General features: G+C 42.2%; 1 protein-coding gene across 1 annotated transcript in view; it reads left to right on the forward strand.

The window, feature by feature from the left end:
* Positions 1–27,122, forward strand: part of nav3 (neuron navigator 3) — a 292,564-nt gene that overhangs the window by 198,706 nt on the left and 66,736 nt on the right. Inside the window, exons 11-12 of the mRNA XM_034673746.1 lie at positions 1,077–1,502; positions 5,658–5,777. Coding sequence (XP_034529637.1) covers positions 1,077–1,502; positions 5,658–5,777 — 546 coding nt within the window. The remainder of the gene's footprint in view (positions 1–1,076; positions 1,503–5,657; positions 5,778–27,122) is intronic.

The following is a 27,122-nucleotide window of genomic DNA, read 5'->3' on the forward strand; positions in this document are numbered from 1 at the left end:
GTTTGTATTTATTTTAATTATTGTAAACACTGTAGATTAATACCAAAGACATCAAAACTATGAAAGAACATATATGGAATTATTGAATGAACAAAAAAGTGTTAAACAAAGCAGAATATGTTTTATATTTTAGATTCTGTAAAGTAGCCCCCGTTTTCCTTCATGACAGTTTTGCACACTCTTGGTATTCTCTCAGTCTGCTTCATGAAGTGGTCTCCTGGAATGGTTTCTAATTAACATGAGCCTTGTCCAGAGTTCATTTGTAGAATGACTTGCCTTCTTAATGTGTTTGAGACCATCAGTTGTGTTGTTCAGAGGTAGGGTTAGTAAACAATGGATAGCCCTATTTGACTACTGTTGTAATCCAGATTATGGCAAAACCAGATTATTTCATAGTTTTGATGTCTTCAGTATTAATCTACAATGTTGAAAATATTTACAATAGATAAAAAAACATTTCATGAGAAGTTGTTTCCAATCTTTTGACTGGTAGTGTTTTGCCTTCAAACCCTGGTGATGTAAATTTATCTGAGTCAGACTTTGATCTCTCTCTCTCTCTCTCTCTCTCTCTCTCTCTCTCTCTCTCTCTCTCTCTCTCTCTCTCTCTCTCTCTCTCTCTCTCTCTCTCTCTCTCTCTGTGTGTGTGAAGGTCTGACATGTGTTCTCAAGGGAACCTTCACAAGTTAACACACTGGAAGAAACAGCACTTTAGGAAGGTCACACACACACACACACACACACACACACACACACACACACACGCGCACACACAAAGACACAGGACTGTTGGAGGAAACCACATGTGATTTGAAGGGAGTGGCACTCAGTGGATGTTGTCAGCTCTGTTCTTAAAGAATGTCTGATTTTTTCACCTGAATGATTTGCCCTTTGCACAGGAGAACACCTTTAATGGCTTCAGTATCTCAGAGTTCAGATTTTGATCTATTAGAAGCATAAAAGTTTCTGGGCTGGTCTGCAGCTGTCAGAAATTATCTTCACAGTCATCAGTTTTTCCTTAATCAAGTCAGGAGTCAGATTAGTGACCTTCTTTCCTCTCTTCTTCTCTTTTTCCACAGTACACTAGAAACAACCTTCGACACCACGGTCACCACCGAGGTCAATGGGCGTGGTCTACCAGCCCTCACCACACGCTCCTCCCCCATGGCCTGGCGCCTTGGCCAATCACAAACCCCACGTCTCCAGGCGGGCGACGCCCCCTCAATGCCCAGTACCTACGCTGCACCCAGGGCGAGCACGACAAGCGCTGGCACCACCACAGGGCGCTACAGCGGGGGGCACTCTGACTCCTCCAGGTTTGTGTACAGTGCCCCCTTGAGGCGAGCGGCAGCAGCACCAGGGGCAAGGGGGGCGGAGCAGGGGGAGAAGGGAGGAGGAGGAGGAGGAGGAGGGCTGGAAGGAGGGAAGCAGATGGAGGTGGCAGGGTACATGAGTGATGGGGACATCTTAGGGAGGAACGGCCGGATGGATGAGATCACCAGCGGGTAGGAAGACGAGAGCACGTTAGCTTCCTCTGAAGCACCAACTAACTCCGGGTTCAAGCCTGAGCTAATCAATCAGTGTTTTATGGAGAGGGTGCAGAAAAAATGCATTTTGTGTTTGTCCAATTATCAGTCTTTAAAATTTCATGTCTGGCAACCAAAGTTTTGTTTACCTTAAATGTTAATCACCTAAAAGTCTGATCCTTGAAGCCTAACAAACTCATACTGCATGTATTTTCACATGCTTTTAAATGTAGCATTGTTGTTTTAGTCACTGGCTAACAGACTTGCTCTTTGAGGGCACACTGATAGGTTTTATTATCAGTCAGAGGAACAACATGCAGCCATTTGCAGGTAGTGACTTGTACACTCACAGACATGAATGCAAATCCTTGTGCCTGCACATGAGACGACAAAACAAACACTCTAAACTCTAAAAAATAATGAAGTACTAAAATGACTTGACTGAATGATTTGTCAGCATCTCTACAGTGCAAACTCAGCTCATGCTGTTATTGGCTGTGTGTGGAGTCTTTCAAGAGATAAAGGAAGCAAACCTGTCACATAAAATTTGCAGAGACTGTTATACTCACTTCAGTTCCCTATCTGTTCAAGGTTCAAGGTTTTGTTTATTATCCCCGGGGAGAATTTGTTTTTCAGTCAGCGGGGACAGATAAACAGTACAACAAATTACACCAGAGATTCAATAAAACATCTGCATAAAAGTCTTGTCGACATTAAAACCCCTGAGCTTATGATAAAAATACATTCTTTGATGAGTCGTTTTGCAAACAGCGTCAACCTGATGCTCGAATGTAAGTTTATTATCGATACAAGTGCCGAGATATTTGTGCCGGTGTTATCGCCCTACTGGTTTCTACGCTAACTGGTTTCCGTGATCCAGCTGTGTTGTATTTACTTACAGACAGGCACTGTGCTCTGCTTCAGACACAAGATTCGCCACACATTTACAAACATATTAACAGAAGTTCTCGGGTCTCCTCTCTCATCTACTGCAGCAACAATGGTTGGATCAGTCAGTAAGTGCATCACAGCTACTGACGAGAGTCATTAAATATGTAAAAATAAAGTATTTTCAAACATAAGCGGAGTTGGATTCGTTCCCACGAGAGCAAAATGTGATTAATTTAAGAGACCGCTACCTAAGCTCGTGAGCCACGGAGCTCACTCTGGTTTATTGATTCCGACAGGTATCAATCAGGTACATCATCAACCAGGTCAGAGCCAGGGAACATGTTAGTCTGTGTTCACCTGAAACAATTGGTTTCCTTGAGTTCATATCAGGAAATACTGAACAGTGTTTAGCGAAAGTTTTCTCCAAACTACGGCCTTATTAACCTCTGAACTGCAGCACACTACCACACCTTACTCTGTGACAGGTAAATACTTTATAACGGTGACCATCTAATCCACAGAACTCGGTTAAAATACACCTTTAGACGGTTTACGTGGAGCCGTGGGAACACAGTGTAGGTGATGTTTTTAAGTTGTGTCTCATTTAGAGTTTACTGCAGGAAAAATAACTCAGGTGAAGGAATCACAGGATCACAGACATCTACAAAAATATATGCAAATATGAACAAAAACAAAGACTCGATCTCACGCGAACAAAATTCATGAGTCCAAAAGCCTTGATCTATAAACATAACCACTATGCCACGGGCTCTACTGAATTTATGTAGTCCTGTCACTGAACCATTATACACGTGAGCGTGGGGTAACATTTTGCTCTGTGTTCGTCTAAAACAACAGGTTACTCTGTGTCTGTGTGAGGAAATAAGTAGTGGTGCTTTATTAAGTGCTGCCTTACAGCACACTTCAGACCAACACATTTTCACAACGGCAAAAAGTGACGAACATCAGGTGAAGTGTTACCTGGCGTGGAGTTCAATAATCTTTTAAATAGTGATTATAAAATAGGGCTGCATGGTGGTGCAGTGGGTAGCGCTGTTGCCTCACAGCTAGAAGGTTCCTGGTTCGAATCCCCGGCCGGGCGGGTGCCTTTCTGTGTGGAGTTTGCATGTTTTCCCCGTGCATGCATCTGGGTACTCTGGCTTCCTCCCACAATCCAAAAACATGCTCAGGTTGATTGATCACTCTAAATTGCCCATAGGTGTGAGTGTGTGCGCGATAGTTGTCTGTCTCTCTGTGTTAGCCCTGTGATACACCTGTCCAGGGTGTACCCTGCCTTCCGCCCGAAGCCAGCTGGGATAGGCTCCAGCCCCCCGTGACCCCTAACGGGATAAGCGTTCAAGATAATGGATGGATGAATGGACGGATTATAAAATACATTGCGGAGCAACACTGTCCTTTGTCTTTTCTTGGCTATATTTTTGTAGATGTCCTTGATCCTGTGATTCCTTGTTTGAAAATACTCTATTTTGACATATTTAATGACTCTCGTCAGTAGCTGTGATGCACTTACTGACTGATCCAACCATTGTTGCTGCAGTAGATGAGAGAGGAGACCCGAGAACTTCTGTTAATATGTTTGTTAGTGTGTGGCGAATCTTGTGTCTGAAGCAGAGCACAGCGCCTGTCTGTAAGTAAATACAACACAGCTGGATCACGGAAACCAGTTAGCGTAGAAACCAGTAGGGCGATAACACCGGTTCACAATCTCCACTACTTGATTATCAATAAAAACAGGGGAGAAGGCAGTGAGGGTCTTCTTTAAATCAATGACAAGCTCTTTTGTCTTTCTGGAGTTGATCATCAGAGACACCCTTAACCGTACTGCTGTACTGTTTCTGATCTTTTGATGATTTCAATCAGCAGCACGTTACATAAAAACACCCAATTAACACAACTCCAACTTTGAAACGATTACTCAATGTCTGTTCTCACAACAGGTAAATCACGTATAGGTGAGACTTGTTGATGGTGTAGTGCATCACAACGATCCAAAACAAAGATAGTACAGCATGACACCTGCAGCAGACAGCGGCACATAACTTTTAAAACAGTAGTTTAACATGAGACCCCACACCTCCATCACGTCAATTCTACACAGTTACATTTTGGAGGAGGTGACGTCAGCTACGTGCCTACGCAGAGTTTCAACGTAGGCTACGCCGTCTATTCAACCTTCTTATGTATGAAACAGCCCTATGTCCATAGTGTTCTTGAGACAGTTAAGTTTAACTGAACTTTAAAGACACTTTCTACATCATTTATTCTGACTAACAATCTACCCTGAAGGCCGTTTGCTTCGTAGAGTATTATAAATGACTCTTGTTGCTATGCACACTGGTTTTTGTCTAAAAACGCCTCCAAATTCATTGTAAGTGTCTTCAAGGCCTCAACCATCTTTTGTGTACATTTATACAAGTATCCACTGAGGCTGTCATAGGTTTGTCATGCTTTGAAAGGCTCAGATAATACATCTCCTGGAACCTTGAGAGCCCTCGAAACACTGACGGATCACCTGAATGAACAAAGATGAGTCAGTTTCTTCCACGTAACTTCACTACGACGTGTGTGTGTGTGTGTGTGTGTGTGTGTGTGTGTGTGTGTGTGTGTGTGTGTGTGTGTGTGTGTGTGTGTGTGTGTGTGTGTGTGTGGGGGGGGGGGGGGGGGGGGGGGGGGCTTCTGACCTTCATACACTTATGGCGATAAATGCCTTAAAGCCGGTGGGAGGTGTGTGGAAAAGCAATTCATAAACACCCACACAAGCTCTGACTCCCATTTGGGATCTGTGCATTTAATTTCCAGGAAGAGTTTTGGGGGGGCAGGGTGAACTGGGAGAGGAGGTTAAGTGAGGAGTGATGGAGCACAACATCTGTAGGATTAAAGACATGTCAGGACAGAAAATGTAACAACACGTTGGGAGGGAAAGGTAATTAGCTGAATTATTAGCTTAATTAGCTCAACACTAATGATCTGCATGTCCTGTCAGCCGTGTCAGATTGCTTTCTGGCAGTATCCTCAAATCCAACCGCTCACTAACTGTCACATACACATGCTCAGATTAACAAAACATATAAACACGCTCTGGTTTTGTTAAATCTAAACGCTCACTGGTTTCATTTCATTAGAAACTTTGCTTCAACAAAAACAAAACACTGAATCAATCTGATGTTACATGTCAAACTGAGGCCTGTCATCTTCCTCCTCTAATTAACTCTCCTCTCACAGATACCTTACAGACGGCGGCCTCCATCTGTATGCACGGAACGCAGGCCGAGCCTCGGATACGGCTTCTTCTCGAGAAGCATCCCAGAGAGGGAGCAAAGAGGTGCAGGGCGACATAGACAGGTAAGAATGCAGCCTGTCAATCATACGGTGCTGTTTGCTCTGTTGATTGCTATTTGATGTGATGTGGACTTTAGACATGACAGCTCTCCCTGAGTGAAGCCTAAACCTTCAGAGCGCCCCCTACTGACAGGAAGTAGTTTGATTTCAGATGGTTATTTGATGCTAAAAATGGGCATGATGCTATGATTGATAGCTCTGCTGACTTATGTGTCTCTTGTGCAGCACCAGATTGGCAGTGTGAAGGGGGTTCGGCGCCATTGAACTGTCTATAAATGTGAATGCTTGCTTCAAACTTAAACATGAGGCTTTTTTAACCGGAGGAACTTTACCCCAGAACTAGGGACTTAACCCCGGAACTATGTACGTTTCGACCAGAGGAACCAGGGTCTAAATTTGGTTCAGGGGTAGATAATCTCCCCCTTGAAAAGCCCCTGCTTGGAGGGTAGTACTTTTCAAAGGTCCCGGGTCTTTCGGGGGGCGGGGCCTGCAATGCTGAATGTGCATGATTGTTTTTTGAGTTCAAAAGGATTTTAAAGCCGTGTTGAAACGTCTTTGCTACTCGCGCTTATCTCCTCTCACGTGTTGATTCAGTGAATCCATCTGTAATGAAATATAGCACCATCTAAAACAGCACTAGCTGAGTCTCTTCATGCTAACAGGCTAACTGTTGTGTTGCTCATAATGATACCTGCCTGTCTGTCTGTTTCTATGGTGTCATCTGTGATGAATAGCATTCGTCTTTGTTTTACTGCCCTCTACTGGTCTGGTGGTGTAGTGCATTTACTTTTTTTTCTCCATACATCACTGGCCTGATTTGCACAATCTACCCGGGACTTCAGCCCGCGGTCGAAACACAGACAACAATGGGGGCACAGGAACCTTTTAGTTCAGGGTAAAGTAGTTCTGGGGGATAAAAGACCCCAGAACTCTTGGTTGAAATGCGCCTATGTATCTATTCTGCTTTGGTTTAAACAAGCCTGAGGAATCTTTGCTGTTTTATTGAGTTAAATGTGTGTTTTGGTAGGGGGTAGAGTCAACACTGTAGCTTCAAGAGCCAATCTTAACTGCAGAGGCTCTGGTTCCTCATGCACAAGTTGTAGAGCTCGTCAAGGGTGTTTTGACTTCATTTTTTTGCAAAAGAGGAAGAGGTGGAGACATGTCAGTCATCTTTATAAACAGTCAAGCTTGAGATTCATGCAGGGTCACATAAATATCCAGAGTACAGGTTCCTCATGTCACACCCAAGTCAAAAACGCTCAGAAAGTAAACTTTCCTCAGCAGAGACCTGGGGAGTTGGACGTTTTAAGCTTTGATGGCTTCGCTTGTTGCCATTCACATTTAACTGAATCCAGGTGGATGTTTGCGAGGCTGAGTCCACCAGACTGTGTGCTCTGCAGCCAGTGATGCGTGTGCGTGAGAAAGGCGTTGTGCTGCGGTGAAAGTGGCAGAAAGGTTGGAACACATCAGCCTTGCCGAGCAGAAATTCCCGACACATCCCCTTACAGTCAATTGAACAGAGTTATCCATTCACCTTGAAACTGCTACCTAGCTAACAACTTAGCACGCAAGCTAAGCTTTTTATGTAAACGGAGTGGTGCATTCAGTCTGCGAACAAAGGAAATCATCTTTACAGCTTTGTGTTTGTTCTGCATGGTTTCAGTGTTGCGACACCAGTACATATTTCCACGATGTAAAGCATTTCTCCCTGCATTAGCTGTGAGGATTCTGTGTATAGTCCATTGTCTCTGTGCTTCAGAGCACTGACATTAGGCAGCAGTAATGATAAGTGAGCATAGGTTAGTCCCAGAGTGCTTCATTTCATGCTCATGGTGCTATAGGAGGAAAAAAAGAAGATAAGAAGACGAACAGAGTTTAATTTGTTCTTTAGCTGAATGTTCAAGGTCATTAAAACAAGATGTGACAGAGGAGGGGGGTTATGTTCTGACAAGGTGGCCAGTGTGGAGAGTTTCAGCAGATATTGACAGGCGCAGTCTCTCACAGTTTCTGCTTCACACCATATGTGTCCAAACTAAACAGGTACAAAGTAAGACATAAGTTTTTGTCCTTCAGAGGTGATGGGCAGGGCGCACACACCTCCGTGCTGCAGAGACATCCTCAGCTAAATGAGGTGAAAAGGAGAGGCGTGCTATCGATTTGAGGCTGTCAGGCAAAGATTGTGATGACAGGCCCTCAGAGAGGCTGCTGGGAATCGACTGACGGAATGACATTTCCTACTGTCGCAACTTCAACTTCTGCCAAGACTTCAATGAGGAGTGGGAGGCATGAAAAGCAATCAGATACAGCTCTCAAGAATTACCCGGCCTTTGTTGTAGTGCTGTAAATTAGACAAATGCCTCTAAATACGCTCTGAAGCGACTGAACAACAGAGCGGGGCCGAGTTGTTGAAAGGGTTTCATCTGAATAAGAAGGATCGAGATTTGGAAGTCTGCTTTTTCAACCAGGATCAGATAGTCCAGCTTACATTTTCTCTGATTTAAAAGGAGAAATAAACGGAAGTGGATCGACCTGATCCTGATGCAGACTTTTACTAGTGCTCATAAGGAGGCTGACTAGTACATACCAAGCGTGCCGGATACGCCATTCATTTGAATGGGGGAGCAGTCAAACTTTAAAAAATAAATATACGTTGTACAAATGTTTCTCACATCTGTATGTTGTGGTTATATGTAGTTAGTGTCTGAGTGTTTTGTGTCCAAGGCCTCTTTTTTCTTAAAAGTTTCTTTTTCGTTAGTTATTAGAGTTTAAAAAACGGGGTTTTACTTCCGGGTTTCCTTTGATTCACAGCCGCCGTGGAACGAAACTTCAAAGGACACACAGCGTCTTGTGACGTTACGCTGTAGGGCGGAGCTTATTACAAAGGCTTCACAGGCTCTGGCTGCACAATGGCTGCGCCCAGGAGAGGGATTTTTTGGCTTCAGAACTGTACAACGGGAAGAGGCGGAGCAACGCTGTCCATTTTTATTTACAGTCTATGGTACATACATGTTCCACAGGGGGCGCCATAATCCACATAGACTGAAAGATCCTTACAGCTGCTTTAAATTATATACCTTTTATCATATTCACAGCTGCTTGGTGAATTAATTTTAAAGGGACAGAATCTGTTATTTAACCCTGATGCTGATGGAACACCTGATTTCCTTTGCGTTCAGCAGAGTCCACATCATGAAGTTCAGTGTTTGTGCGGTTTGGACAGACTGCCCGTGACGACTTCACCTCTCACCTTTGTTTTTCACTTATTGTCTTAAATTGAAGAGTCTTTTTCAATCAAACCAGCACCCAACAAGATGTTTGTACACAATGTTTTACTCCCATTGTCTTCAAATACATGATTATGACATAATGAGGAAGAAAAGCTGTAAAAATGTGGCGCCACCAGCCTGGTCTGTGTGGCTGTATTCCAGCATCTGTCACACAGTGAAGTAGAGGCCTGCATTACACAAAGGATGGGAGGTTTTGATTGTTGGATTGATTGGAGAACATGTTGCTGACACATCACAACTGGTCAAACTCTCTTCTTCTCCTCATCCTTTAAATGATCTTACCTTTGAAAATGATGACAACCTGTCTGTTATGGAGGACTTTGCACCTACTCAGAGCTAATTGTAAAATTCAGGATGTAGCTGCATGGTGCAACACCTCAAACATAAGAAGAGTGTAATCTCCATCATACGTTAGAAATTACGTTTAAACAAGGCTATATTTGAATTTACACAGAGCTGGTGCAACCCAGTGCAGGACATGTACAATTCGCAATGCGCATGTGTGGCTGTAATAATAATAATAATAATAATTATAATAATAATAATAATAATAATAATAATAATAATAATAATAATAATAATAATAAATTAATAATTAATAAATAAAATACATTAAATAGAAATAGATAGGTAAATAAAAGCATTAAAAGGACAATAAAATGGGTTTTCAGAATAAGAGGACAACATCACATCAGGAAAAATTTGAAAAAGTGAACATTAAAATAATAAATGAAAAAAATTAAATTAAATCAAAACAAAAAATAATCAAATTAAATAATCAAATAAATTTAAAACAATTATTTAGTGGGATAAAGACTAATAGACTTAACAGCAGTTAGAAGGATGAAGTCATATAAAAGCAAGTCTGTAAAAATGGGTCTTAAGAAGAGATTTATAAGATGTCACTGACTCTGCGTGCCTTATCTCCTCAGGGAGGTGGTTCCAAAGTCGAGGGGGCTCTGATGGAGAATGCTCGATCCCCTTTGGATTTGAGCCTCGACTTTGGAACAACCAAAGATGCCCCACCTGAGGATCTAAGAACTGTTGTAATGACATTTACAACAGTGCCTGTCCATGACACAGCTTTAGTATAGCAACATCTTTGAGGTAAAATACTGCAACACAGTAAAATACTACTCTGCATCTTAAACTGTAAACTGCATTTAACAGCAAAATATAGTTTAAAAACGCAAAAAATACCAGCATCATCATATGATATTTATTGTGACCAACTGAAAATCATTTTCTAAAATCCAGCCTGAATCCAGCAGTCTGCTTGGATTAAAAGATTTGATCTTAACTGTTTAATTTAATTCGACTAGATTGCTCTTGAGCAAAAGAGCCATGATTTCATCTTTACAACAATACGCCACGATATGGTGTAAAATGCTCAGATACCCAGAACTTAAATGTTAGAATGTGTGAGGCTACATCAGACGAATTGATCTTGAAGTCCTCTTGGTGACATTTTGACCCCTGCTGAATCAGTGTTTCTCTTTCTGCTGTGTGATTCCGTTGTTTGTCAGTTCTGCTGTTTCTGGGCTACGTGCTTGTTCTCACTGCAGTCAGTGAAGCCCGTCAGCCAGAGGCGAGTCTGATCATATCTGTGATCGGCAGAGCGTCAAAACATTCTAGACCTGTCCGGAGGTTCAGAATAGACGATCAACCTGCCCCCCCATCAGTCTGGACCGGATCTGTCTGTCAGGCTGTCAGACACTCGGAGGCAGAGGGGATGCTGATAAGAATAACTATGAACCTTGTGAACTGTGTCCTCCATTTTACCAAGTCCTGGCTGCACCCTGCATGTGTTTTTATCTCAGTGTATGAATATTCTCACTTTATCTCACCTTGCTTTGACATAAATCCCCAAAATTGCAGCTTTTCTCTGCTAAAGTCTGTGTTCCCGCTTCAGGCCTCTGGGGCGATGAGGAAATATCGATGTCTGCTTCCTCTTAAGATGCCTGCAGGCAAGAAACTCCCAATTGGTTATGAATGTGAACTCTGGAACCCTGTTTTCTTTCTTTCCCTCCCTATACTTTTCCTTCACAAACTGTAAGAATGCACACATGCACACGTGCACACAAAAGTACACACACCTTTGAAGCTTCCCCCTGCCTCCCTCAAACATGTGTGATTGTCAGAAGCTGTGCTGTCACTTCCCACTGACAGACGACAAAGCTCAGGGGAAGGAATTCATTTTGGGGGCGATTGCTCACCAGGCTTCACACCTCTGGACGGCTTTAGCTACCTCCCTAGGACAAGATCTGCCTTCCATGATTGGTTCCTTCTTTATCCCAAAGCGTTCGTCTTCTTCCCCACATAACCCCCCCGGCTTTAAGTGAAATGAGTAAGGGATAAGGCCCAAGTTCAAACAATCTGTTCCCTGACTTTGTGGAACTTTCTAACACACCTGCTGCTCTTTCAGTAATGACAAATCCAAGCAGTGAAGCGTTTAATCTAAGGCTGTGTAGTTTACCTGCTCTGATTACAACCGTGTCTTTTAGATTTACCTGTCTTTAGGAGCACTGTACAATCACTGGAAGAGGAGAATTTTGAACACATTTTTAGACTTCCTTTTTTTGTTAAATCAGCTTTATTCACGGAGGATAAATGTTTGAGAAATAAAGGGAATGGTGCAGTCAGAGTGGAAATGAAAAAAGCCCTAAATTGACTTCTGTATTGGATCTACAATCAGAGTTATTCAGGAGAGACTTTTGGATAAAAGTTGTATTTAGTGGTTTTCTTACTCGTTATCTAATGTCTCATTCTGATGTAAAATACATTTAGTCTCAGAAAGGAATTTGACCTTCTCACACTCATTCTGGGTTTATCAGCCATTTTCAGAGGAAGGGAATAACTCCAGCCTGAAACACATCACTTAACCTGTAGTAGCAAAAGTGCATTTCAGGAGCTACTTTCACAAGGAAACATACTTTTGTGATTGAGTTTCAGGAGGACTGGAGTCTGCTTCACTGAAAACCATTGTTGATAGAGCATCTGCATCTGATTCCCCAAGAGCCACGACAGGTTTTTACTTCAGATTTAAGATTTACATGTGTGCAACAAAATATCCAGAGCTGCAAAATGTAGTGGACATATATATAATCAAACAGAACCTGGTCTCCTTTGATTATTTGCAAATAAAAAGTAATGAGCCTTGTTTTTCTTTTAACATTGACTCATACTCAGATGTAGCCTAAAGTTAGAGTTGATAACTTTGTTATTAGATAAAGGCCTGTGTCCACTGATGTCACTTCTTTGCTGTGGCAGCTTTATTTTCTCCCCAAAACAATGCAGTTCAGTGTTACATTGCTCGATGTCCTCAGTGCTAAAACACCCTTGATGTCAGCTGTTTGACGCTGCGCTCACAGCTTCCTCATTTCAACTTTTAGAAAACCACTGCACTCATTGATGTCACTTCTCCTTCACCAATCAATCAGAATCAAGAAGAGGAGAAGAGGCGGGACTGTTTATAACAGCTTTGTCAACAACAATGGTGGAAACAGTTTCCAGGTTTGAGCTTCTGCTAATGTTACGATGGGATTTCGGTCAACTGTTATAAAATGCAGTTCCATGAAAACAACTAAAAAGCATTCAAACATCATAACCCAGCTTCAGTAAGCATGAGAAACGCTCTGAAATTGTGGCCGTGAGGGCTGCCGGCTCAGAAAACGGTGTTAGTTGACACAGCCCTGAAGACAAATGCATACTCTTGACTATTTGATGCAGTATTTAGGAGCAAGAATTAGATCAGTCTGTCATTTTTTTGTGAAGTTAATGAGTCGCTCTGGGTTAAAGGTTGTTGCAGACTTCTTCCTGTATGCTCCTGTGGAATTAAATTCTAGTATCATTGTTAAATGGAGTCTTTTCTGTTGTCAGAGGTGTAGCCGCTTTAGAAACATGCTGATGTGTAAATGTATGAGTAAGGTTTGGTTGAGGTTTGTGTTGCTCATAATACTGTCCTGACATTTCATAAAGAAGTCTCTTATTTGTTGAGGTCACTAACATGGCCTTGTTTGTGATTTTGCTCCCAGAAACTTGCTGTAAAAACTTTTAGAGCAGAGCCTTGGGATGTGTACAGTACTGGAGTGACAGACATAAAGTGCCCTTTAGGACACAGTGTTTGTACGTCCAGCAGAACTACACACTGCTACTTTTTATCAGTAAAGTTGAGGATGACTAAGCATTAAAATTCATCCCTTCCCTCTCTTCTTCTCCATCTTTTGGATTTCCTCTACATAAGAAGCAATAATTGGAAAATAACAGTCACACACACATACACACACACACACTTACTAATGCACCATCTCAATCAAGTTTAAACACACACTTGGTGAAAGTACATACCCCTCCACCCTCCCGGCTCCTCGTGGCGTGCTGGCAGTTGTTGAGAGAGTTCCTAGGAGGCAGAGAGCTGGAGTCTGTCTGTGTACACAAACCGAGCTCCCATGAGGCTCATTATGCTCCACGCTTTGCTCCGTCCATAACGGCTCCACTGGCTGCCACCCATGGCCTCCTTAGTCCCAGACCAAGAGAAAGCCCAGAGGAGCTTTGTTCAAATGACTCATCAGATGGAGACTCGTGGAGAGCAGGTGACTGAGACCATCTGGGCTTTTAACAGGGTGGACTTTTAGTTCACTGCTGCAACACAAAGCTCAACTCGATTTTTATATCTCATCACCTGAGAACCTCAGGATGATGTTCTGCTGTTCAGGAAGCAGGGATGTCAAACAATTCATTTTTTTAAAGAGATCACTTTATGATCTTAACTTTTAGATGTATTACTCAAATACAGTTAAACTGATGGTTTCAGTGTGGTCTGAACTAGGGATGTACATTTATTTTCCGTGATTGATTTTTGGCAATGTTAACCATCAATTATCGATTAATAAATAGAAAAACATAGTTATTCTTAAGTTAAAAACAATGCCAAATACGTTGTTTTCCCCCTGAATTATATTTTCTACAGCAACAAAATGCATATAACTGACGGGATTGAATACGGGTACATGTTTAAATCTGATTATCAACGATCAGCCTCATAAAAATATTATCTGCTGACATGGTCTTATAAAGTGAAGGCTCATAATACTAACAGGAAAGTACTTCAGACTCAAATGGCTCGTTTCCACCAAGCAGTCTGGTATGGATCAGTACAGTTTGATACGGGTCGGATTGGTAATGCCTGATCCTGTTTGCATTTCCACAGCCAACAGTGCCCTACTTGATGGGTGGCGTGTAAGCCGGATGCCTATAGCCGCGTCAGCTATGTAATAGTGTGGCGTCATGGCAGCGCGACACAGTGTACCCCGCTAATAAATGCAACGAAGAAGAAAAACGTGAGGAAAGTCTGAACCTCCGTGGTCGACCATTGAACGCTGTTACTTGACGCCATTTTCCAAACAAAAAAAGTTATCTTCCTGAAGTCCACTGGAGATTTAAACATGGCGGGGCTATGAGTTGTTCTTTATTACCGCTGTCGCACAGGAAGTGACGATTCTTTCGACCAATCAAAGGACTGCAGTGTTTCTAGCTCCACCTTCTGGGGTCGGATCGGTATGTCTGGCACCCCAACAGATGAGTACCAAAAAGTGGGACGGTACGGCTCGGTAATTTGGGGACCTGTCCTGGTTTTAGTCAATGGAAACGCCACAGAATGCATGCCGTACTGAGACAAACCGAACTGAACCGCTTGGTGGAAACTGGGCTAAAGTGTCTACTTTTTCTTCTTGAGAAAATAAACGTGTATTCGATGAGGTGTCAGCCGGGAGCGCAACCGGGTCATAATCAATCCGGTGGCAGAAAAGCTCAGACGGCTCTGATGTTGCTGGTCTGCAAACATAGCGTACTAGCAATTCCCACCAGTCTGTTGTCTTTGTATCCGAAAGTGGGGAGATGTCCTGTTTAAGTTGTCAACCTTTGTCTCCATGTCGTTGTTGGCAGCAGTTGCGCATTGATCCTCCTTTAAAAAGAGCTAGTGGAGACCTGACGCACAGCTGCAGCCGCCAGCTGAGCGTCTCCAATTTGCACAACACCTTTAACAGCTGATTCACATCGAAACATACTTTAAACTTCAAACACCTCCCTGATAGATGAGTGTAATATGAGACCACATGATGTTTGTTTGCAAGGTAAACAAAAAACACACGTTAATTGAGGATCTTAATGGCTTCACAATAAACAAGTCAACGCTGACACCCTCTTCAAGAAGTGATGTCATGTTTCCGGAGGTGATTATTATTATTTTTTTAATCTATTCTATGTTTTTCTCAGATAGTTCGGATGAGACTTTGTGACAGACTGCAGCAGAGATGCAGCTGTGATGCTCTGCTGCATGAGCTGTAGACAGTGCTGAGAAGAACGCATTTACGAATTTGGAGTCGAACATTTTCAAATCCTTAAAAGTATTGTTTTCTGCAAAAGAAGTGTTCCTATCAGCAAACATCAGACAAAAAAAACATATGTTATAACAAATATATCTTCATTCGGTGCCTTAAACTATGATGATATTAGTAGAACAACACATGCCGGGCTCTAAACACAGGACATTTTCCTGAAACTGACCATCTGCTCCAAAGCAGCTGAACACCAAAAGCTCAGATCAGTGTTCTGAGAGTCCTCTTAAGAAAAGGTGAATTCAGCCTTGGCTTAAAATGCCCCTCTAAAAATACCCTCCTGTCATGCAACATAGATGAGCGCGTGCTCGTGGCTTTACTGTCAAGAAAAGATGCCCGAGGAGAACGTTTTGACACCGACAGGCTTCCCGCTCTCAGCAGAGACATGAATAAGTAACAAGGCCTCACTTTTAGCATCCTGGTGTCTAGCCTGTGTGTGTGTGTGTGTGTGTGTGTGTGTGTGTGTGTGTGTGTGTGTGTGTGTGTGTGTGTGTGTGTGTGTGTGTGTGTGTGTGTGTGTGTGTGTGTGTGTGTGTGTGTGTGTGTTCCTCTCTCTCTCTCTCTCTCTCTCTCTCTCTCTCTCTCTCTCTCTCTCTCTCTCTCTCTCTCTCTCTCTCTCTCTCCTCACTCGTCCTCTTGTTTGAGGGCCGGACCGTGGCAGCTGGCTCTGCGTTTTTTTGTTATTTGAAGCTTTGGGGGATTGTGGACAAGTTTGTGTGTGTTGCACTGTGTGTTGTGTGGACAAAAAGAGAGCTTGCTTATGTGCTTGTCCTGGACTACATTTTCTAGTGTGTGTGCCTGTGCAGATTTGAGCCATATGTGTGTGTGAGTGTTACTGAGCAGCAGGATCCCGGCTGTCACTCTGCGCAGCGGTGACAGTCGTGGTGGAGCTGCACGGCTCGTCAGTGCTGCCGTAAGCAGAGAGGAGATTTGGAGGAGAAGGTTTTTTGCCATCAATGACAAATCCAGTCGTTATATAAGTTCCTGTGTCGTTCATCTCTGCCAGGGGCGCTGCTTAGGAAGAAAATATCCTCTCTCACGTTGCACCTGAAATTGCCACATCTCAACGTTTTTGCTTTCTAGCTTTGTGAAGTTTTCTGGCACCTGTCTGTCTGTCTGCTCCATCTCTTGTCTGATGCTTGTCTCTTCTCTCTGTCTTAATGATGAGCATGCACACACACACAGACTAAACTTAGAAAACTCTGATGGTAATTGGCAGAAGTTTTATCGCCGATTTGAGTACCCAGCTGCGTCTGGCTCTTGTGATCATGCAAATGTGCGTCTTCACTTGTGCAGGTGCTTGCATGCAGATTTATTCACTTTCACACACACACAAACATACAGCCCATACAAAAACACACTAATTAGCCATCTTTTCATTCAGAGGAGCTCAAGGGAAAGTTTCCTTTTTTGGGGGAGGGAAGTTTTCCTCCACTTTCTTATTCTCTGGCATTGATTCAAGTGTGTCCTCCATTCTGAATGTGTCTCTCTCTATTTATCATTAATCTGAATAATTCTCCTTATTCCCTCCAGGAGGAGTTTGATATCCTCATTAATTACTGTACTCGCTGAATTAATGAGTGAAGTCAAACAGTGGCTAACTGGGCAGTGATGAAATAAAAAGACATCCTGCCCTACTTCATTTTCCTCAATGTGACTTTTGAGTCAAGAAAGAAATCCTGGAGATGTCTTCATTTAAATCAGTTGTTTTTTTACCTCTTGGAACCACACTTGCCCACAGAGGCTTACACTCAGCCTCTTAGTGAGCAATCATGTTTCTATTGTGGTTTAAATTCAGGCTCATGAATGCGAGTAAGGGTAAAATGGATCTTGAGATTGACAGTCAGATTGGAAATACATCAGCAGCCATGTAGGCGTTGTACCGGACCGGTGTGGTGAAGAGGGAGCAGAGCTGGAAGGCAAAGCTTTCAATTTACCAGTCGGTCTACGTTCCAACCCTCACCTATGATCAGAGCTGTGGGTTCTGACCATAGACTGTATATATAATGGACAGTGTCACTCAGCCTTATCCTGTTCCAGAACGCTGCCATCTTGTAAATATTCTGCAGCCAGAGTCTACGCAGTAGTTTCTTTTTCATTAGTTATTAGAGGTTTAAAAACGGGGTTCCACATCCGGTTTTTAACCTCTAATAACTAACGGAAAATAAAGTTTTCAGAAAAAAGAGGCCTTGAACTCAAAGCAGTCAAACAATAACTACATATCACCACAGCATACGGATGTGAGAAACATTCGTACCACGTGTTTTTATTTTTTAAAGTTTGACCGCAGCCCCATACAAATGAATGGGGGAGACAAAGTTCTTGACATATACCACAGCCAGCAACCAGGGGGAGCAGTTTTTGTGGCAGCCTCCCTTTGAGCCGAGCGAGATGACGTCCATTTTATATACAGTCGATTGTTCTGACCGAAAGAATGCGGTCAGAACTCAGAGATATATAGATATGGGGCGCTGGAGGCTGAGCGGTCTAAGCGCCCAACGTGTAGAGGCTATAGTCCTCGTCGCAGAGGTCGACGGTTCGACTCCCAGCCGGTTAACCATTTGCTGCATGTCGTCCCCCACTCTCTACTCTCCCCACGTTTCATGTCTCCCTTCAGCTGTCCTGTCAATAAAGGCAAAAAAGCCCAGAAATATAACTTAAAAATATAATAATAGATATATAGATTATAATAAGATATATAGAATCAGTCTTAGAGATAGGGTAAGGAGCTGGGACATTTGGAGGGTTCAGTTGAGGTGGTTCATGTATTTGATAAGGATGCTTCCTGGACACCTCCCTTTAGAGGTGTTCCGGGCATACCTATCTGGGAGAAGGCCTTGGGGTATAGACCCAGAAATTACTGTAGGGATTATATATTCCACCTGGTCTGGGAGCGCCTCGGGATACCCCAGGATGAGCTTGAAGTATTGCTGGGAAGAGGGATGTCTGGGTCCAAATGCTTTACCCAACCTCTATTTTAAATGTAAAATCATTCTTGTGTGTGTTTAACACACTTTGATAGCTCCCTTCTTGAACCCTCTAATACTTTATCATTTGAACAAACTAATAAAAATGTTCAAAAAAGGATTTATCCTCATAAAACTCTCAACAGAAAAAGTATATTAGCCTTTTTCTTAAACTAAACTGCTGCAGTAGAAATTCTGTTAGTTTTCACCATGCAAATATACAGTATAAATGTCTGTCTGAATATTAAAACACTGATGTGTTGAAGCTTTATAGAACAGACTAATGAACCACTTTGTAAATTCTTCATGAAGAACCTCCAGCAGCCACTGCTGAATAATAACTCACAAAATATTGAAATACAAACAAGCAGCAAGTTTTATCTTCTGACTAGTTATGAAGTGAAATCAGCATACACACTGACACACACATTGTATGGTCACAGGTCCAAAGGGTCATGTGTCCACCTGGATTCATCAGCTTGGACCTGAGGATGACACATCTGAAGGGGTCATGCTTGGTGAGGTCAGACCTGCTCTGATTGGATGACAGGTCCCATATGGTCGAGCTGTGGAACAGCTCTCATTGGTTATTTCAGCCTTAATTAATATCTACACTTTTCACACTTAATTAACACTATTAACACTTCTCTTTTTGTATCAGGGGGAAATTGAGGAGCTGTTTGAAAATGATCCGCCTGGAGAGGAGGGCAGAAACTTATGTTTAGAGTTTGTTAAAAAAGCTTGAAATGTCAAAAACCCGAATAGGCAAATATAACCACCCCCCTCCTTTACTACAGTTTCACAGGGTCTCTCTAACTCAACTCAACTTTATTTATATAGCACCTTTCAAACATATAAACATGCAGCCCAAAGTGCTTCACAGAATAACAGAGACAGAAAACAACAGAAATGGTAAAATTATAAAAAGGCATTATTATAAACAAAATACATAAAAATAAAATCAATATAGTAAAATAAATAAAATAAGTAATAGTGGAAAGAAAAGTTTAAAATAGGGTAGAGTTAACATGATCAGATGAATACAGGAAATAAATAATTATATAAGATAAAGAAATGTTAAAGTAATGATTATAACAATAATGCTGTCCAGGGCTTAAAAAGATTGTTCCAAATTAAAAGATAAGTCTTAAGTTTACTTTTAAAAACACACAGTGAGCTCACCATTCTGATGTTCAGAGGCAGAGAGTTTAAAGCTTAGGGGCATAGAAACAGAAAGCTCTCTCTCTCTCTTTGTGTGAGACACACGAGAAACATTTAAAAGGGAGGCATTCAAGGACCTCAGTGATCGAGCTGGAACATAAAATGACAGGAGATCAGTGATGTATGTAGGAACAAGGCTGTTAAGAGATTTAAAAACAAGTCAAAGAACTTTAAAATCACATCTAAAAGAAACAGGGAGCCAGTGCAGAGTTATAAAAGAGGAGTTATGTGATCTGTCTTATTTTGTCGTATTAAAACTCTGGCAGCTGCATTTTGAACAAGCTGTAGTTTTCTGATACATTTTTTTGTGGCAAACCAGTAAAAAGGGAGTTACAGTAGTCGATGCGACTGGTAACAAAAGCATGAATTAGAATGTTGGCATCTTTCTGGCATAAAAAAGGTCTGACTTTTGCTATGTATCTGGGATGATGAAATTAAGTACTTACAACCTTGTTAAAATGAGCATTAAAATTAAAATCTGAATCTGAAACTAGATTCAGCTTTCAAAATCTTTCCACATCCTGTTTGAATAACTTTCAGCATCTATCTTCACATTGGATTTGTATGATCTTGACCCTCTGTTCATGTAGACCTGTGCAGCCATTCAGAGGTCTCAGGTCTGACTGGATGTGATTTATGGGAAACACTGATGCCGTAATGATGAGTCACCTTAAAGTGACACACAGGTGACATAAGAGGGTGATAGGACAGTTATATCCCTCCTTGGTGCATAATGCAAGAGCTGCAGAGGTCACACATGAAGAATGCAGGGCGCCCCATGTGAATTTTAACACACCGACAAGGCCATGCAGTGGGACGGTTTATTCTTGGTGTGCTGTTCTTCTGTAAAAAAGAGGAATGTGTTGGTGAGGCTTTGCTTGTAGGCCGCTGTGAAATGTAAAGACTGAAGTACCTGGAGTTTAAGACCTGGAGCTTGAGCATTGAATTTCAATACCCCTTACATGAAAATCTGTTGTACCTCAGAGCTGTGCAAGAGTAATGTGTTGTAAAAGTAAAGTGTCCGTGTGCTGCAGTGAGTCCTTTATGTCTTGAGTCTTTACTTTCTATTGATTTCAACTTTTAATCCAGCGTGTTTACCCAGTTAAAGGCTGATTGTTTGCAAAGGTGAAAGCTGCAGCTTATTGCACTGTCGATGCCGAGCTTGTGTCCCTGACAGTTAACTTGGATTACAGGGATTAATATAAAAGATTGATGTATCTGTGTGTTTTAGAGATGACGGGTTTGGTGAGGCAGTTTGCAACAAGTTATGATAAACAGAAAAGCAGCGATGTTATTAAAGCATCACATTATCGTGTTGAGGGCGTCTCGTGTCTGTCGTCTGCAGTTTTCTTTTTAATGTGAGGGATAATGCAGATTGTTCTCACTCTTTTCCTAACATTGAAAAACAAATGGCACGTTTAAAATCATACTTGCCATATTTTTTGAATATTCTCAGCCAGCAGAGGTGCCTCAGGAAGAAATTCAAGTCTTTTATGTGCAGGTTTGTGTTACAGGAGCGTAATGTGGCCGCAAGTCATGAAATTGTGTCTGCAGACTGCTGATGGATGAGATGACGCCTCTAACACTGTATGAATACAGCGTTTATGGAGGATGGATTTTAGGATAAATAGACTGCCGGGCACTTCTCCTGCAGCTGCATCGCTTCATTTGGTTCAAAAGTTCAGAGGATACGACCTTGTTCATCATGTGACAGACCTAATGAGTTTGTAGAGATAAGAATCGACAAAGCTCCTATCACTGCTAATTCACTTTACAGCCATGGAGCCTGCCTCTGTTGTGGATTATGAACATGTAATCCTGTTAAATGGCGAGAGTTATAGTGTAATTAGGACAGTGGAACATTTATGAACCCAAACTGAACCTCTGATTGTTTGTGTTTCTTCTTTTTTATGAGATAGTAACGCTCTGTGATGACCTGAACCAAAGACCTCATATTAAATCCTGTGTGGTGTCGGGACAGACGTGTGGTAGTCTGTAAAGTGTGTTTCAGTTGCTCATCATTGATTCTGGACACACAGTAAGATCAGTGGTGGTGGGATTCAAACCTCAGGTGAGGGACCTGGTTCAGCCTCCTCTGTCTCTTGCTGTGTATTAAATAGTAATACACTGATCCCATGAAGATTAAAGATGCACTTTATCAAAAGATTGGATGTTGATGTTTTTTTTTTGGTGGTTCAGGTTGCTGCATTTGTACCCATAGGCAGAGTAAGCAATAATGATGTGCTGGGTACTATGGTAGAACTATCTTGCACTTGTCATACGGTGGGAGTGCATTTCAAATGTAAGGATGCTTGACTTTGTTAACATTTTCGTTTGTCTTAAAAAAATCTATTGAAGTCTTTCTGTCTATTCTCCGAACGTACCTTCCCAATCTTGGAAAAATTGCCCATCATGATAAGTGGTGAAGACAAAATTAGACATCTGATGATTATTGAATGCCAACAAAAATTACATTATAGGGACAAAAAAGGATTTTATATCATGATGTATTACTATCTCGAGGTATCTTATCCCATCGTGAGGTATCATATGTTGAGATATCTTAAGGTATCATATCGGGTATCATATTGTATTGTGAGGTATCTTATCGTATCGTGAGGTATCATGTGTTGAGATATCTTGAGGTTTCCTATCGTGTGGTATCATGAGGTATTATATCATATCGCGAGGTATCATATTGTATCGTGAGGTATCGTATCTTGAGTTGGGATGCTCAATATTGGCTTTTCTGCCAACATCCGATATTCCGATATTGTCCAACTTTTAATTTCCGATACCGATATCACCCGATACCGATATATTCAGGCTTTTTACACCAAATCCCCTACTGTGGAATTAACACATTATGCCTAATTGTATTGTTATGCCCCACTGGTTGCATACATAAATGCAACATGGCTTTCAAAATGTGCACACTGTTTGTGCAAAATAAGAGAACAACTTCTACTTAAGTTATGGAAAAAAGTGCCAATATGGCACTGCCATATTTATTTATTTTTTTTAGAGATTTTAGAGGGGAACATTTTGCCTCAAACAAAACACTACAGACAATATCAAAACAAGGAAGATGCATATCTTCAGTTCAGAGTAGTGAACAAACATAGTCCTTTTTTATTCCAAGTTCAATGAATGAGGAAATGGCCATAACTTGGCAAATAATACAATCATTAAATTATAAACTGGGCTCCATCGCCCTGCTCTCTCAAAATAGTGCAAATACAAACAAGAAAGATTATTTTTGAGATGGGAGATCAAATTTGATGTATTAAAGGAAGATGCCTTGTTTCCTCCTCACGTAACCAACGCTTTGCAGTCATTGCAAATTGCAAATTGCAAATTTACGATTCGTAGGTGACACTTGGAAATAGTTCCAAACCACGGACATCTCATGCACCGGGCGAGCAAGCTTGCAACCCACGAGTCTAGCGTGTTGTTGTTGTTGTTGTTTTTATATGTCATCAAGCGCGTGCCTGTAAACGTCCCATGCTGCGTTCATGTAGGCTCGGAATTGCTAAAGCCTACCCAACAAACATCGGTTATAAAAACCCGATAATTCCCGATATTACATTCGTAAGTCAATATCGGCCGATAATATCGGAGGGGCAATAATATCGCTCATCCATAATCGTGAGGTATCGTCAGGTATCGTATCATATCGTATCTTGAGGTATCCTATCATATCGTATCTTGAGGTATCCTATGGTAACGTATCGTGAGGTATCCTATGGTAACGTATCGTGAGGTATCGTATTGTTCTGTGAGGTATTGAATCATGAGGTATTTTCTGGTTTTGTATTGTGAGGTACCTTATCGTGTTGTGTCCTATCACACTGTTGGGCCCTCAGGCTCCACGATGAGGTTTCTTCTCCTTTAATGCATGTGCTTGTTGTTGTTGTTGCTGGTTTTTACTGTGTTTGTAGAAAACACAGACACGCTGAGTCCTGCACAGTGCATTTGTCTGTCCTCCATTCTCCTTGCAGGCTGCAGCAAGGGGAAGTTGGCACTTTTTGTATCTGTTAACACATTTTCCAGCAATTTGCCATAAACTCGGACAAACCCCTGCCGGGTTGCATTAGCCTGCAGGAAACCCCTCGCTGCCAAACAGCTAAAGATTGTGTTGTCATCTCTGACTGCATTGCAGTAAGAAATCTGGACGTCTTCACCAGCCCAGCCAGGCAGCGCTGACGTCCTGTCGTCTGTCACTGCTTGGCAACAGACACATTCAAAGCCCGTCCCTCCAAGGTCACTGTGTTCCTTTTCTTTAATTGAGTTGTGCTGAGCTGAATTAGATTCCACAGTCAGTGGCAAGTCTGATGACGTATTTTTTTCTTGGTCAACATGAAAAAGAGTTTTCTCTTTCTGTGACTAATCCAAGGCATTTTAACCAAACAGATATCTGCTTTGCTTTCATCGCCATTTCATTTCACAGTTCTGATTCACCCTGTGTTCAGTTAATTCTACCACTTCTGAGAAAGAAAATTACTTTTACAGCATCAGTGGTAAAAGTCTGATTGTAATAAAAAGAAGAAAAGGGGGTTTAGCCAGAGCAGGGAACAGAAAATCCAGGGGAAGGGATGAAGCATTTCTGATTTCTTGGATGGCATTTCTGGATGTCTGTGCGGTTCTTACTGTCCCCTGACACCAGACGTCAGCAAATAAAGATGTGATACTGGGCTGCTCTGAGTGACTTAGGAAGCTCAGTCTGCACGGGTAGATACAGACGAATAAACTGAGTCTTTCTCCAGTTTTCGTATCCAAATGCCCGCCATGATTCTCTTTCTTCTTTTAGAGTCATGAATAATGTCTCAACACAAGCTGACTTTACTGAGCGTCTCACGTATTATGCATGACATCATTTCCAGTCAGAGGCTTTCTGCAAAGACGAGGCACGGTCGGCTCTCGTCCAGCTTCCTCCTCGACTTGGCACCATTCTGTATTGTCATCCTCCTTTAATTAACCCTCGGTAGCCCGCTGCTTACAGCACATCTGATTGCTTCTCCAAGGGCTGACAGGCCCATCCTGATGAGGAGGGGAGGGGAGACGGAGAGTGAGAGGAGGGGGAGCCAGTAACACCAGCAGCAGCAGCAGCAGGGGGTGAAAGTGGAAGAGTGAGGTAGTCCTTTCTTCCTTTGTCTCTCGCTCCCATTTCCTCTCTGGACTCCCAGTCGTCTTCACAGCTTCTGGAGCTCCTCCGTCAGGTGGGAGTGTTGCCTCCTGTGGTAGAAGACGCGTTAGGGAAACAAACCAAAGCAAAGCACTTATGTGACAAGACAGGCAGCGTCCATCCTACAAGAGGTGAGTTGACAGCAAAGCAAGAAGCTCCTCTACACTTGAACTTTGTGATTTGAGCAGCTGATTGATGCTTCTTTTTTTGGTGTGTGGTTGAGTTGAGTCAGGCAGTCTGAGTTTGTTCTGATAGGCTGGCTGTTTACACTTTCTATCAGGGAGTTGAGGAGGAAATAATTCATCAGTGCAGGTGTCTTGGTATTTTCTGGTGTGTAATTGCTCGAGCTCAGGGGCATTAATTAGGATTATGGTACAGCAAATGAGGATGAATGCTTTGCATTTACTTCTCAATGCCTCGCTCTATAGGTGTGTGTATTTATAGTTTGTGTGGGAGGGCAGGGAAATACAGAAACGCTTGTTTCAAAGTTTGTGACACATAGTTGTTACAGTGTTTGGGAGATGATGTTGTTTCTGTTGTTGTTTTTAATACTCTGAGCACTTAGGCTGGTTATGTGTGCAGTTTGTGATTCCCTACGGTACTTGAAGTGAGCATCAGAAGAACGCAAACAGAACGGCACACAAACATTTGAGTTGAGGCCTTTTTCTCATTATCATACACTTTATTCTTCTTCTACCGACCTACGAGATATCAAACAAGCTTTTATCCTGAACTTAAACTTCACACTGTGTTTTTAGTTAATGCTGCAGAGTAATAGCAGAGACTAAGTATCATGGATTGCCAAAGACAGGCTGTTTTAATGGATCTTAATTATATTTTGCTCTTGGCACTAGTGCAGAGTTAAGCCCTGTTTGATCTTATTTGCTTGTAGCTTTGTATTGACTGTCAGTCATCTGCAGGAGAAGTCGAAAGCTTTTTCTTTGCTTTAACTTTAAGAGAAACTTGTTAAATGTCAGCTTATTATCAAAAGATGAGCAACAGAAACGTCACTTTAAGTGTTTAATTATGACTTTTATTGTTGTCAGAAGAAAACTCTTTCTCACTTTGTTCTTATCTTGTTGTCTGTAGTTACTCCCATTCATCTGCAGAATCTGAATGAGCTATAAACAAAGTTTTGTACATTGTCATTCTGCTGATGCTTAAAAAAAGGACCAAATCTAGAGGAATTGTTATACAGATTTTCTGGATATATCGTTGCTGGTCTTGATGTCTTTGAATGCCATGACATGTGAAGGCCTCTCCTGTTTGTTACATAACAGCTCCTCAGAGATGTGTTAAACCCCTCCATCTGTAGACATCTCTCCTCGCTTTAATTCAACACTATACCTCCTCCAAATATGTATTAATCCCCTCATCAGAATCTCATTCATCACCATGAGGCTGTGCAGTCTCCACAGTTATCCTTTGTTCATGCTGCTTATGGCGTTCTCTCGCTAGGCCGTTGAAAGAACAGGACTTATTGAATACTGCATGAGATAATGTTTGCATGGTTGAGTGGAGCCACAGCAGTGCATCCATAGCATCCAAGCAGCAGGAGAAAATCTAGGGTTTGCTATAGAACCTGCAGAAGAATGGAAACATTTGGGGATGTAGACAACACATTTCCTCCTTCTTTAACTCACTCCTTTCTGCTGGGAAGTCACATCTATCAGACTGGAAGCTCAAACGAGGGTCGTTTTTATAGATTTCTGCAGGCTGAGATATTCCTATCAAGTCCAGGGTCTTGGAAACGAGGTCACCTTTTTTATAGCTCCAGGTATCACACAGGTCCATATCACCCAGACTAATATCAGGCTGTGTATGTGGGTCAATACATCCTTGTGTTTGTCCAATGGAACCGAACTGTCACTGAGGAATCCAGCGTGTTTTAAGATGGATTTGAAGAGGGAGACTTTGTCTTGTTTTGTGCCATCTGCCTGTTTCTCCGCCTCGCTTAAGATACATGGGAGAGAAGCCAACGTTCTTCCTCTTCTGAAGCGCTCTGCTCTGTACATTGTTGCTCATTGTTAATTTAGGAAGTTATGACACAAAAAGTCCAGCTCCCTCGCCCGCCCTCGCTGTGGGGTTATCGAGTTCGGCTGTGCCATTTTCTGAGGATTCGCCCCCACCCTGCAGGAGATGTGGTGATGTGCTTGTGGAAGCGTGCAGGTCTGAGGGGAGGAGCTTAGGGTTGCCACTGCTCCGTTCTGTCAGAGCAATCAGAAGCTGATCCGGGGAGTCGGCCCGATGAAATATTCAGCTCAGTTACAGTCAGGTGGGCTCCCAGGAGAAGG

The sequence above is a fragment of the Notolabrus celidotus genome, chromosome 21 (assembly GCF_009762535.1).
Source record: "Notolabrus celidotus isolate fNotCel1 chromosome 21, fNotCel1.pri, whole genome shotgun sequence".
NCBI lineage: Eukaryota > Metazoa > Chordata > Actinopteri > Labriformes > Labridae > Notolabrus > Notolabrus celidotus.